The 12,857-nt window shown below is 40.0% G+C and overlaps 1 protein-coding gene across 10 annotated transcripts in view; it reads right to left on the bottom strand.

Moving 5' to 3' along the window:
• Positions 1 to 4,728: 4,728 nt before the first annotated feature.
• LOC125716627 (GTPase-activating Rap/Ran-GAP domain-like protein 3) overlaps positions 4,729 to 12,857 on the bottom strand; it is a 44,940-nt gene continuing 36,811 nt past the window's right edge. For 8 of the 10 annotated variants that reach the window (XM_048989140.1, XM_048989181.1, XM_048989198.1 and 5 more), the window contains 4 exons: positions 10,891 to 10,950; positions 9,025 to 9,243; positions 8,715 to 8,832; positions 4,729 to 8,397 (listed from right to left, as the gene is read on the bottom strand). In XM_048989140.1, coding sequence (XP_048845097.1) covers positions 8,232 to 8,397; positions 8,715 to 8,832; positions 9,025 to 9,243; positions 10,891 to 10,950 — 563 coding nt within the window. In that variant the 3' untranslated portion in view covers positions 4,729 to 8,231. The remainder of the gene's footprint in view (positions 8,398 to 8,714; positions 8,833 to 9,024; positions 9,244 to 10,890; positions 10,951 to 12,857) is intronic. The other 2 variants (XM_048989216.1, XM_048989151.1) reach the window with 1 other exon arrangement.

The following is a 12,857-nucleotide window of genomic DNA, read 5'->3' as shown; positions in this document are numbered from 1 at the left end:
GACTCCTGGAACCAACCGAACTTTATCAGTAACTCTGTTGTAATGCGACGGTTCTATTTTGACTTGTGCATATAGATTAAAAACATTAAAAACAGAAGTGTGACGACGTCATTGGTTTATCGAGAAGTACTCTCTCTTAAACACATTTTTTCATATCATAAAAATTCAACGGACATTTACATTAACTGACTGCTTTGTCATTTTATTTTGGGACATTGCTGGATAATTTAAATTTAAAGCGATGGCCATTTCTTTCAAATGTAGGCTCATCGCGCATTGGAGACGAGAAACTGTAGACCTTCCATAGCATTTCTCTGATCATAAGCATGTATAAACGGAAGTTCTCACGTTTTTAACAATACCGTAAGTCATTTTTTCACTTTATGACAGCAATATTCTTGGCATACTTTGACTTCTCGTTACATGGATTTATACTAAATGTTTGTTTTTTTTGACCTCGTAGTTTTTGACAGTTATATCAGTTATATTTCATAGTCCATTTAATATTTTTGTTATTATATTGGCAGATTCTTCTCAGTTTGTATACGGGTTCGATTACTCCTGATTGAAAGAATCATTTAGAAAGTATATTACAACTACATTAAAATATGTAAATAATTATTTAACGAAACATATGGAACATCTAAAAGTATTTTAAGATAAATGTAAATGTATCAGTACAGCTGGCCTACATATTTCTGACGTACGTTTGAATGTGTTTTTTTTTTCATTATGGCTTATATAATTTGAATGCTCCACGTAATTTGGATAATTAGCAATTACACATCCTCTAAATTTTACAGTTGATTTATTTCTCTTTTGTGTGGCGATACCTCTCCCTTGCGTTGTTTGTTTTGCAATAGTTCCAAACATTAAAGACCACGTTACTGTTCATTTACACAAGTATAGTTTAGAAGTTAGCCTTTATAACATTATATTATTTTAACATAATTTGTTTGCAGTATCCCAAAACATTAGCCTGAGCGCTGCTGACTGTCACTAAATGCCATCTTGATCTCAGTATATAAACGGTGTCTTGCGTTTAATCTAATTTAATGTGATTATATAATGCACGGATTAAACGCGTGCGAAGCATTTTTAATGTGGGGGACACACACTGGCATAAAACTAATATTTTATGTAAAATGTTTGGGGGGGGGGGTCCAAACGAATAATTATGAAATGTGAGGGAGACATGTCCCCCTCAGGTTTAATGGAAGCGACGCCCATGCATGGATGTCGAGGTGACTCGGGATTGCATACGAGCTTTCAGGAGGTATGTTCGTACCCCCAAGTCGGAATCGGATGGCACCTGAGATAGGAGGCGACCTGACAAGCTGTCCAACTCACCGCAAAAAAAGCAATGGAGAACTGAGACTGGAATATGGATCCAATTTACTCGAGGACTATACTTGGGCGTCTATTATGTTAATTTTGCTATTTTGTTAATTTTCTTAAGGCAGCCTTGGCACTATTCCAGCCTGTTTGCTGTTCTTTTGCAATTAAGTGTATGATGTTGGTTCGACATCAAGACAACACTCGCCTAAGGAAGAATATTATGGTTGTTATTTCATAAACAGCTCAAATGTAACAGTGAACTAAAGGTCAGGCTAACCCGTTTTATTTTAAACTATTTTACAATTTACAAATCAATTTCCCACTTTAAGAAGAAGACCCAGCAGTTTGGTGATCCATTATAAAATTAGAAACACCTTCTTAAGAGACAGCAAAACGTTGGGAGGAGCTGAAACACTCTATAATAACGGCAAAATATTACTTTGGTTGTCGGTACTATGTGTTCTGGTTGTTTTTGGCTTTAACTTTGGCTAATGTTAAGCATAGAGATCGCAAAGGCAGCCTCTTTTAGTACAAAAAGAGAGAAAATCCCCGTTTAGAGTTATTTCCGGAACAGAGAGAAGAGAAATCAAAGCTGCAACACATTGAATCCAGATGTGGCCTCGCACCGGCCCTCTCGAGAACAGCTCTCCAGCAACTTAATTAAATTCCCTAAGACAGCCAGGAGGTATTTTGTGATCAAATTTCTCGGCCGCGCTTCTTCGCTTCACTTGTATTCGCCTTTTCCCTTCTGTGACGGATATTGACCTACAGCCTTCCTGCTCTCGCCACACATACTTACCGTGATTATCCTATAATTATCAATGCTATACACTGGAAGCCCGAAGGACAGACGATCCCTAACAGTGGGACCACCTAATTCATAATAATAATTATAACACAATGCAAATTGCTTAATGTGCATGCAGTAATTCAGATAAAACCCCCTGGATAATGCGCAGGTAACTCAAATGATACTCAGAGACTACTATGCTTTTGGTGAATGCACCGCGTAGCCTAAGTATCAATGTGATTTATCTGTAATGAATCAAAAGGGGTAATTATTTTGTCTGGGGTGGTACATTGCACTACTTAAATTTGATTACAGTTCAATCAGAGATCATTAGGCAAGAATGCCGTGATAAAGCGCCAAAAGCAACAACCGGACCCATTGATGGCTTCCGATGCTAACAACACCGATGTGTCGCCGTTACTTCAGATCTTTTCAATTTATGACGTTTTATGGGTTGGCTACACTGTATGCTGTGTAAAGTATTCCGGAAAGGTGTAAAGCATCTCACTCTAATATATTTTACAACTTAAAATTGTTTACTTGAACTACAAATTAGCGTGTAAATGATGGCAATCATTTCAGAGTAACATGGTTAAAATTTATGAGTGAAAAAGGAATCTAGAGATGATGGCTCCTGCATTTCAGTGGTTACATGCTTTGGGGATATTATCTTCAAAATGAGACTGCAAGGTCACGTGTAACAACACTGATCCATCTGCCTTTGGGCCAAACTGAATAACTCCAGACCAATTTGTAAAGGCAATACCATATGGCTAATGGGGGAAAAGTACTATGTCTTAAGTGTAGGTAACACACTAAAGAAAAAGAGTAGTGTTACTTCATAAGCACAAGGTAAAACAGATGACAGGAGGTGCTCTAGCTGGGCGAGTGGTGTCAGATGTGGGTGGAAAGTCTGCTTGGAGAGAAAGGTATACTTCAGGATCGTTTCTGGTGTTTACCGCTGACTGTGCATTCCAGGAAGAAAAGCCGGGGTCCCTTGTGAGAGAGGTGCAGTTTATCTAAGAAAGGTATCAACCCCTCAACCTCTGTGTTTGTCGCTGGATCTCTCAGTTTGTTTGCTTATGCCAGGTCCACTGATACATATTACTGTCTCCCAATTCTGTCTGTCCACGTTCACTTAGCATAGCCGCAGTGTACTTAGACCTTAGGCCAGGTATATGGGGCTCAATAAGGGTATCAACTGGCACTGCAAGTGAAGTTTTGAAAGCCTCGATGTGTATGGGGGGGCTAACGTCTAACGTCTGTTAGAAACTTACCTCTGTAGACTGGAGTTGGAGAAACAGACTTCTCACGGTTCACGGTTCTTTCATTATCATCTGTATGTAATACTGTGAAATTCTTATTTGCATACTTCCTACAAACCATAGTGACATTGTGGGATGAGTGGATGAGTTGTTTAGATCCCACAGCTGACACAGTAACCACATGACTACTGGGCCCTTGCGCAAGACCCATAAAACCCAACGGCCCCAGAGATGTGGGATGCAGGTTAACGCTGCTATCTGACCACAAGCTCTCCTCATTGGACGAAAGCATCTGCTAAACAAATGTAAATGGAACAACACGCACAGCAGGTGACAACAAATAATAAAAGTAACACGAACAGAAAACACCACAGACAAACATATAAAATATGAGAGTGTTGACTGTAGTTTGTAGTTTGTAGATTGGTTATGCAATTACCTTCTGTAAAACTATATAAAACCTTTAATACTTTTCTATAGCTAAACCCCTAGGTCATACTGAATTGTTATAAAAAGTTATTATAAAAGTTGAAGCCAGTTAAAGAAGTGCAGAAATCAAAAAAGGTGTACACAGCCTAAATGTATTAATATTTATTGTAATATATACAGTTGCATTTAAAATGTAGCTAGTAAAATACAGCACTCAGAAATGCACTTACTGTATACCAATCTGAAATCTAATTTCAAGTAATTATAATGCAGTTATTCCTGCATGACTCCAAAACGGTTTGGCGCCATCTTTTGGGAAAACAAGAGTAACACATGTATTTTAATTTGTGAAAAATTTCTGGCTTGAACAATGCTTCCTTCATGTAATTTAGCTTTTTCTGTCAGCTAGGCTTATTGTTCCACAGTATTTGTGAATTTGTCTCTCTCTGGAATATATGTTTTATTGTTTAATTTTTTCGTTAAATTTGTGGTCATATTGTTTCCACCCGTCTTTGATTCATTTTCCAATCATTTTCCATGGTTAAGGTGACTGAGGGCATCCTGGATTGGATGCTGCTTATTTTTTCTGGAAGCAATTGAGCTTAAGTCACTTAAGTCCTGTCCTCTACTGGGACTTGAACCAACTCATTTCAGTTAGGAAATTGTGTTCCTAAAGGCCATTCTACTTTTTTTGGCATTTATGTAAAAGCATATCAGGCAGAAGGCAACTCAATATTAGCTGTAACTTAGCTGACAACTTTCAGTGAATTACTTCCCGTGCAAGAGTCTGGGTTCATTTATAATACAGGTGCTTACTGAATTAACATCTGTCTGTGCAAATGTTTAACATGGCAATTAAAATATATATATCATCTGTAAATAGTTATTAAAATGAAAACAGACAAATTTAATAAATATTTATTTAATATCAGCAAACCGCGATATCAGTGACATCATGATAATACCAATGCTAATAATAATAACAATAATTCAGCTTTGTCTGAGGGCACATCTTGAACAAGGACATTTACAATTTGTTGTGAAAACTATGGCAATCTGTTACGTTTTAAGACACTTGGTGTTTTTTAATATAACAAAGTGAAACAGTACATACAAATTTAGATACAAAACCACAGTACAAAGTTTCAGAAGAAAACCACATGAATTCATCTTAATTGGTACGTTCAGTGATTCCACATAACTCTTTGACTTTTTCAGACTTACACAGGTTTACAGGAGAGATGAGGGAATTTCAAATAGAAGAAAATGAAGAAAATGTCACAAATCAGTAAATTTCCACAAGAGGGCGGTATTATACAGTGCTTGTGAGTTTTATTTTTCCAGGCGAGGTGATCCTGAATTTATCCGTAACAACCTGCAGTAGAGAAAAGGCAGCTCACTGGCTCTTTGTCAAGAACACTTATTACATTAATAAGCCAATCATGTACTGCTTATGGTACTGCATCAAACCCTAAAAGCTAATGCCTCATTCAGGTTTCAGGTTTCACCTGACTGAATGCTATTGTATCACATGGCCAGTCGGAGTGAGAGATTTACATATTCAGGATCTTATTACTGATCTTCGGGAAAAAAAAAAAATCACGCCTTAGTGAAGTTTATGAGCTGCAGTTAAAATTCTGTTTGGGAACCAGAGACTAATCAGGACCAGCCTGGTCTTACAGATTATTCTGCTCTTTGAAAAATTACTCCTAATACTTTTATGTGAAAGAAACGAGTGCAGACCAAATTATATCTTACTATCACGAAATTCAGTAGCATATAAGTGCCATGCATACAAGTATTTTCAGTGTGAATCAACACAATAATGGAAAAGCAAAAGAAACGCACTTTCAATTTTGGTTTATCTAATCTACATCATTTAGTTTTTTATCTTACACATGCTTTACAAATAAATAATCTTAAGGAGTTTAAAACACAGGCAACACCTATCCAGTATTTTTTAAAGAGACGATTGAAGTCAAATTCGATGTCTTTATTCTACCGCGCAATTTATGTTAAATTTAGTATATCTATCAGTATCAGAAATGCCTGACCCTCTATTCCAGGAGTCATTTACTGCGGTCAGGGCTAAAGGGGGCATTAGTGTCATGTACAGGTCTGCACAGCCTATACAGATGACAACTGGATTGAGAATATTTTAAAATGGAGGCCAAAAACCAGGGGAGTTTCTAGCTATTGAAAAGATCGAGGGTTAAGTCAAGTTTACCTGGGGCTTTCTTTGTTTATGAAGGAAGATTACTAAAATACTCGGGGCTCGGCTTAATACTGGGGGGCAATAGCCCACACCACAGACACAGGGGGAGCTGCTTCTGCTTTTAGTTTATTGTGGAATACAAATTTTATTAGGCATGCATTTGTTTTCCATTAAATCTGATTCTATTTCAGTCAATGAAACCAAGTTAAAGCACATGTTGCAGATTAAACAATAGAAACCTAATGAACAAATTTGCAGGATGGGGTAGAAAGAAAGTCTCGGGATTGTTTCCCTCCATGCTTTCATATTCACTGAGGATTCATATATTTTCAGTGTTTCCCAATCCGGTCCTCGGGGACCTGCAGCCGGTCCATGTTTTTGCTCCCTCTGAGGTCCCTGCCAGACAGTGTACATTTTTGCTCCCTTGGAGCAGGGATGGAACAAACACATGGACTGATTGTGGGCCCCAAGCAATAGCAAGCCAGACCTCGGAGACTGTGGCTCACTCCTGCCCTGACCTGGATGTGACCGACATTTTTTTTGTATTTAGTCTTATTCAAACAACTGAGAGGCATAACAACCCATTTCACTATGCAACACTTCTCACCCCCCCCCCCCCCCCCGTATGACCTCGGCACCAACGCTGTGCCTGTTATAACCACTCCTCAAAAACACATCTTTTCTGTATTTTCTTGTACCATCTACACATGAGCAACACATCTCAAAACCAATTAATGCAAGCCTTGGTAGCCCAGGTCCTGTAAAAAGCTGTAGAGCATGTAGGTTGTCTTCATCTGAGAGGCTGATTAGATGCATTACACCCTGAATGAAGCTTATCACAAGAAATGGCCTAAAAGGCAACTAGGAGGTAAAGTGTGGACATTCATCATAGCTACCTTACCGAATGCTAAAGCCTCGTCATTCCAGGTCACTATTTCTTCCCCCAGACGGTCCATGTTTTTGTTTCCTCCTCACTGCCAGCCAGACAATTCACATTTTTTCCTCCCTCCCAGATCGCTACTAGATGCTGGGAAGAAGCAAAAAAGTGGAATGTTTGGGGATCCCCTAGGACTGGGCTGAGAAACTGTTTCCAGAGCAGCGTGGACCAAACAACAAAACAGTGTGTAGTTAGAGTATGGCATAGTCTTCCTGCTAGTGTAGCGCAAGCTAAAACCCTGGGTTCCTTTATATCAGAGCTAGAGAAGATTTTAACAACTCTGAGTTATTAGTTAAGTTCTCCCCAAACGAGCTTGATGGGCTGAATGGCCTCCTCTCATTTGTAAATTTCTTATGTTCTAATCTTATCACTAGGTCAATTTTCCTGGAGAAGTAAGGTTATGCCGCAGTCATTTCATGCAGTGCACCATCTCAAGACTCAAGAGAAACCAACTCAAGAGGGAAGTGCACAGCTCATAGAAGAACTTAAGGCACAGGCAAACTCTATACCAAATAAACACAAGCGATAAAAAGCACAGAAGCCCCTGTTGCCCCCTAGTGATCATTTGAGGAAGTGGCAGACAAACTGGCATAACATTAGCTTTGGCCTGATGGGAAACACTTTTCTCTAGACTTAATTCATTTACCAGTTTAAATTGACCTTTGTATTATTATTTTTGATAAATAAGATAAATATTTATTGTCAAAACTATAAAATTAGCTTAAAGATTGAGTAAAAAATTCCCTATTGGATTTTAATATGTTTAATATGTTTTTTAGTTTTTATTTTGAATACAATAAAAAATAACATTTTATCATTTATCTGCTTACCCAGTGCAGGGTTGCAGTATAATGATGTTTATGTACAATATAGTTTAAATTATATTCTTGCGCATGGCATGAATATGCTGCTGAAATCAAAGGTAACCGTGTAACACGAAGTCTGGGCCGGCAGGGCACCTTAAGTCATGGCGACCTGTGCGTGTGATTCTCTTGGGGTCAAGATGTGGGCAGGCATAAAAACACGAGGTCAGAGGTCAAAGAAAGAGCAGTCTATACTGCAGTCGTAGGGTTCAGCAGGCTAAGCACTCACTCACCACTGTAAAGCACTATATTCCCTGACCGAAAACAAGAACAGCAACAGCACAGTCAATGTCAAACCACCCTGTGACATTGCTAATACTTTGTTAAAGGATAAACTGAACAAGGAGGTACAGTGGATTTATATAAAAAGAGAGAAACATTCTGTGGATTGTCTTCATTTCAAGTCCAGGACATCTTCCTCAGGGGAGGGAGAGATAGTGAAAGGGATGCTGAGTGGCGGGGGGCCATCCTGTGTCTCCCCAGGAGGCTCTAGGTCCAGCTCTGGACTTGATGTGCTGTGCAGCTGGACGTCCAGCCCCACAGCTGATGGCGATTCTGCCCTGCAGAGGCATGAATGGGTCAGGGTCACAGAGTAGGTCCCGGTACCCTGCTCTCAGTCTGTCTGCTATGAGAGATGCAGCAGCATATTCATGGTCTTTAATGAATGAGGTTTCATTTATTACATGACTTGCTGTGATGCAATTTGGATTATTATTTGACTGTCAAGTTGTTGAGCAGTAAGAATAATAAGTAGTATCTTAAAAATAAAGATAACTTGATCTATCACAAAACAATCTCATTGATCAAAGATGGAAGATGACAAAGGACAGAACATAATTGTCCTTCTCCATATTCAGACCCTAGAGGGCAGTCTTACCTCTTTAAGCTGCTGGATGGTTTCACGTCTGTGGTTGGATCCTCCTCCACTGGCTTCTTGGTCACATGCTTGGGTTTCACAGGGGCCTCTGGCTTAACACTTGGTTCGTCTGTAAGGCCTGGACATGAACAGAAGGTGATCTGAACTAGAAGGTCTGATTCAGTATGTTAACTGGTATAAATGCAAGATCTGTGACCAATATATGTTCAAATACCAGCTGCAAGACTCAACCCTAAAAGGTTCTAGGCTGCATGACTGCAAAACCAGGATAAAGTATAAAATGACAATTCATGCATTATAAGTGACTCACCCAGGAGCTCCTTGCGTGTCCGGCTGGCTATCTCTTTGATCTCCATGCGAGAGCAGGAGAGGGAGTGCTGGACGGGAAGGTGTGTTGAGACCGCCACCATGCTTGAGGTTGACGTGGTCACCACCTTGTGCTGAAGAGGTGACTTGAGCGGTCTCTCGATGCCGCGTCCCACAAGGTTGCTGAGGGGGATCTTGAAGATGTGTTTAGACGGTGTCTCACCTTTGAGAGAAAGAAGGTTGCAATGGAGAGCCGTATTTCTTATGGAGACTGTAGCGATCTTCACAGATAACTTATAGACTAAAATTGTATTTCGTCCTAAAAACTCTAATGAAATAATTGTGTATGTAAATGGTGCAATTTCATTTCCACTTGGAAAGTACACCTCAAATATGAATTACAATATATATGTATGTATACATTCATACATACACACACATGTATATATATGAATATACATACATACGTGCATGTTCAAATGCCAGCTGCGCATATACAGTGTGTGTGTGTGTGTGTATATATATATAAAATACAGCTTTGATGAGTAGATGTTACACAACTGGAGTCAGGTGCATCTGTCTGTCACTGGATTTTGGCACACGATGTACAACAATTAAAATGTTAACAAACGTAATGGAATAGTACACTATATGGACAAAAAAAAAGGTGTTTCATTCTGATCCATTTCCACGGGGGTATGAAATCAAGCACCTGGCCATGCAGTGAGGTTTACAAACATTTATGACAGAATGGGTCATTGTGAAGAGCTCAGTGAATTCAAGCACGGTACTGTCATGGGATGCCACCTTTGCAGTAAGTCAGTTTGTGAAATTGATTCCTTGCCAGATATTCCACGGTCAGCTGTAAGTGTTATTACTACAAGGTGGAAGCGTTTAGAACACAAAGTGGCTGACCATGTATAGTTACAGAGTGGGGTCTTCAAGTGCTGAGACACATAGTGCATAAAAGTCACCAACGCTCTGCTGATTCAGTAACTGCAGAGTTACAGACTTGCACTTGTATTAACCCCAGCACAAAGACAAGACACAAAAATGGCCGGGTGCCCCAATACTTTTGTCCATATAGTGTAGAATACACTGCACGCATGTTGGGCTTTATTTGATATGCCAGTAGAATTGAGGATTTATTGACATAATTAACTTTGCAATGACCTTAAAAACAGTAGGATTTAAAGTTGCGTGGCTTAAAGTATCCTGAACTGCAAAACAATGTCTTCCTTAGAATTAAAGCTTGTAAGTTTCATGGTGGAAGAACAGAGAAAGGAGTTTGGATGTCTGTGTTTCATCATCTGTTCTCCGGCACTGAGCCCAGTGCTGGAAGCTGACCACGGAGACAGCTTCTCTGTCTGGACAATCCTCCCATGCCTCTCTGCTGAACAAAGCCTTACAGGGTCATGCAGCGGAGGAGATGGCCTCTACGGTGCTGTCATGTTAGAGGGATGATGGACTTCACGTTACATGCCGTTTGCAATCAAAGAAATGCAATGCATTCCAAACCACGGGTATGAATCGTTGCGGCTTTGGATAGTATCATTTTACTGTGCCTCTTCTTTAATGTTAAGAATTGCATCAAAATTTGGAAAATAAGCATGAATAATGATGCCTTTAAAAACTGCAAAGTACTGAGCATTCTGCTCTTTCATCTATCTTTTGGTATTGATTGCACTCATCTTAAACAGTGCATCTAGCACCGCCATTAACTTTACATTGTCCCTTTGCTAGGAAGTGACATCACTACAAGTAATCATTTTCTGATGTAAGGGAGGAAAATTTGGGGCCGCAGTCTGGAAAGCATTTCCAATAACAGACATGTTAGTAGCTTAACATGGCATGGGGACCATGTAAGTACCTTCTGCTTCTTTTGACATGTACAGGGAGATCCTGCTTCCAAAGGGGATCCTAATAGAATCTGACATTTAAAGGAAAACAGGAGAAACCTTCTACAAAAGTGATTCAACAAGATACATGGAAGCAATACAATCATTCTTGGTTTGATGAGTTTAAAGATATATTTGCTCTTATATCTTTCTGCCAGCTGGATCACAGGGGGCCTGGAACCAATCCCAGGCAACATAGGGCACATTGTGCAGATTCATCCTGGATGGGATACCAGCCCACCACTGGGCACATACATGCAAACACAGCTTTGGATGGCAGGAGGGAACCTGGGTGACACAGGGAGAACCTGCATACACCACCCACACAGAACAGAGGCAGGTTTCAAACCCACACAGAACTGAGGCATTTTTCAAACCCACACACCATCCCAGAACAGAGGCAGGTTTCAAACCTACACACCACCCACACAAAACAGAGGCAGGTTTCAAACCCACACACCACCCACAAAGAACAGAGGCAGGTTTCAAACTCACAACCCAAGAGGTGCGAGGAAACAGTAACACCCAGCAAGCCATCATTCTGCCCACTATCTCCTTTAATAGCACCAGCTGAAGGTCGTATAATGGGTCAGAAATACTGGCTTAATGGCCGCACAAAAATCCAAACTTGAGAGGAGCATTCAGACCCCACACTTAAAGGCAAAACCCCAGTCAGCATAATGAAGCTTGTGTGTTTCCAAGTGAACCCCTGTCTACCATTCTAAAGGACGGGCTAGTAATAAAAGCCACTGATGGTAACACTTTACTTATAGCGCTCATGTATAATGCATTATAATGCGGTCATTAAGCATTATAGACATGGCTATAAATATTAAAAAGCATAACACATTACAGCCATGTGTATTATGCATTATGAATACTTTACGAAGCTCTCATCTGTAATGCACTATAAATACCTTCATAATGCATTACAGCTGTGTTACCCCAATGACGTACAAGAACACAAAACAGCATCACTGTTCATCAGCTATTGCCATATGTTGCACCTTCTATTTGCAGTGTTAGGGTCCTACATGACATAATGCTCATTTAGGTAATTGACAAATAATATTAACACCGACGTGCTTTATATCATGGTCATGGTAAATAGCTGGTGGTTTTTCTACCATGGAACTATTTATTCCTTCACAGCATCAAGGATTATAATTAATACTTTATTGGTCCCCATGGGGAAATTCTCTTTACGTCTCCCCCATCTTGCTCTCCGTAGGTGAGAGCAAGCTGGCTGTGAAGGGCAGCCACCCGTTGCAGCGCCCAGGGACCTGGGGGTTAAGGGCCTCACTGGACGTACAGACATGGAAAGGGGAGCCCGAACCGGCGACCTTCTGATCACAGAGGCTTAGCTCACTGAGACACACTCTGCCCCCATTCATAGAAACCTTAGGGTTAGATGCTGGAAAGTGCCTCTGATTGTCTTCCTGTTTAATATTAATATCACAGTTTGGGGATGCTGTAGTGAAAAGCTGAATCTGGCAGATGACACTGCATGGCAGAGGGCGGTCAGGCACTGACATGCAGGTCTGAAAACCTGGATCAGACGCCTTGTAGTGTGGGTGTGTCCGACTGTCCACACATTAAAGACACAAAGCAGAAGTGGGTCCCTTGGACACACTCAGCGTCACATTTTCCAAAAAACAAGGCAAGCTGTATCTAATACATTTTAGTTTAACAAAAACATTTCATGTTAAATATGCATGTGGGCTTGTTGCAAATGATAAGTTAATAGAGGCAGTAGGCCATGTTCTAACTTGTGAAGTACCGCAGATAAACACTGCAAATAACTGCAGTGCCAGATGTACACTACGTGTAAATCGCAGAATGTGATTTAAGCAGGATTCCATTATGTGTCATTTAAAACATGATCACAGAGACCAAAATAACAAAGGATCGCAAACAAAAAAAAAAAATTCAATAACTA

Source organism: Brienomyrus brachyistius, chromosome 2 (genome assembly GCF_023856365.1).
Source record: "Brienomyrus brachyistius isolate T26 chromosome 2, BBRACH_0.4, whole genome shotgun sequence".
Classification (NCBI taxonomy): domain Eukaryota; kingdom Metazoa; phylum Chordata; class Actinopteri; order Osteoglossiformes; family Mormyridae; genus Brienomyrus; species Brienomyrus brachyistius.
This window is presented reverse-complemented; position numbering and strand designations above follow the sequence as displayed.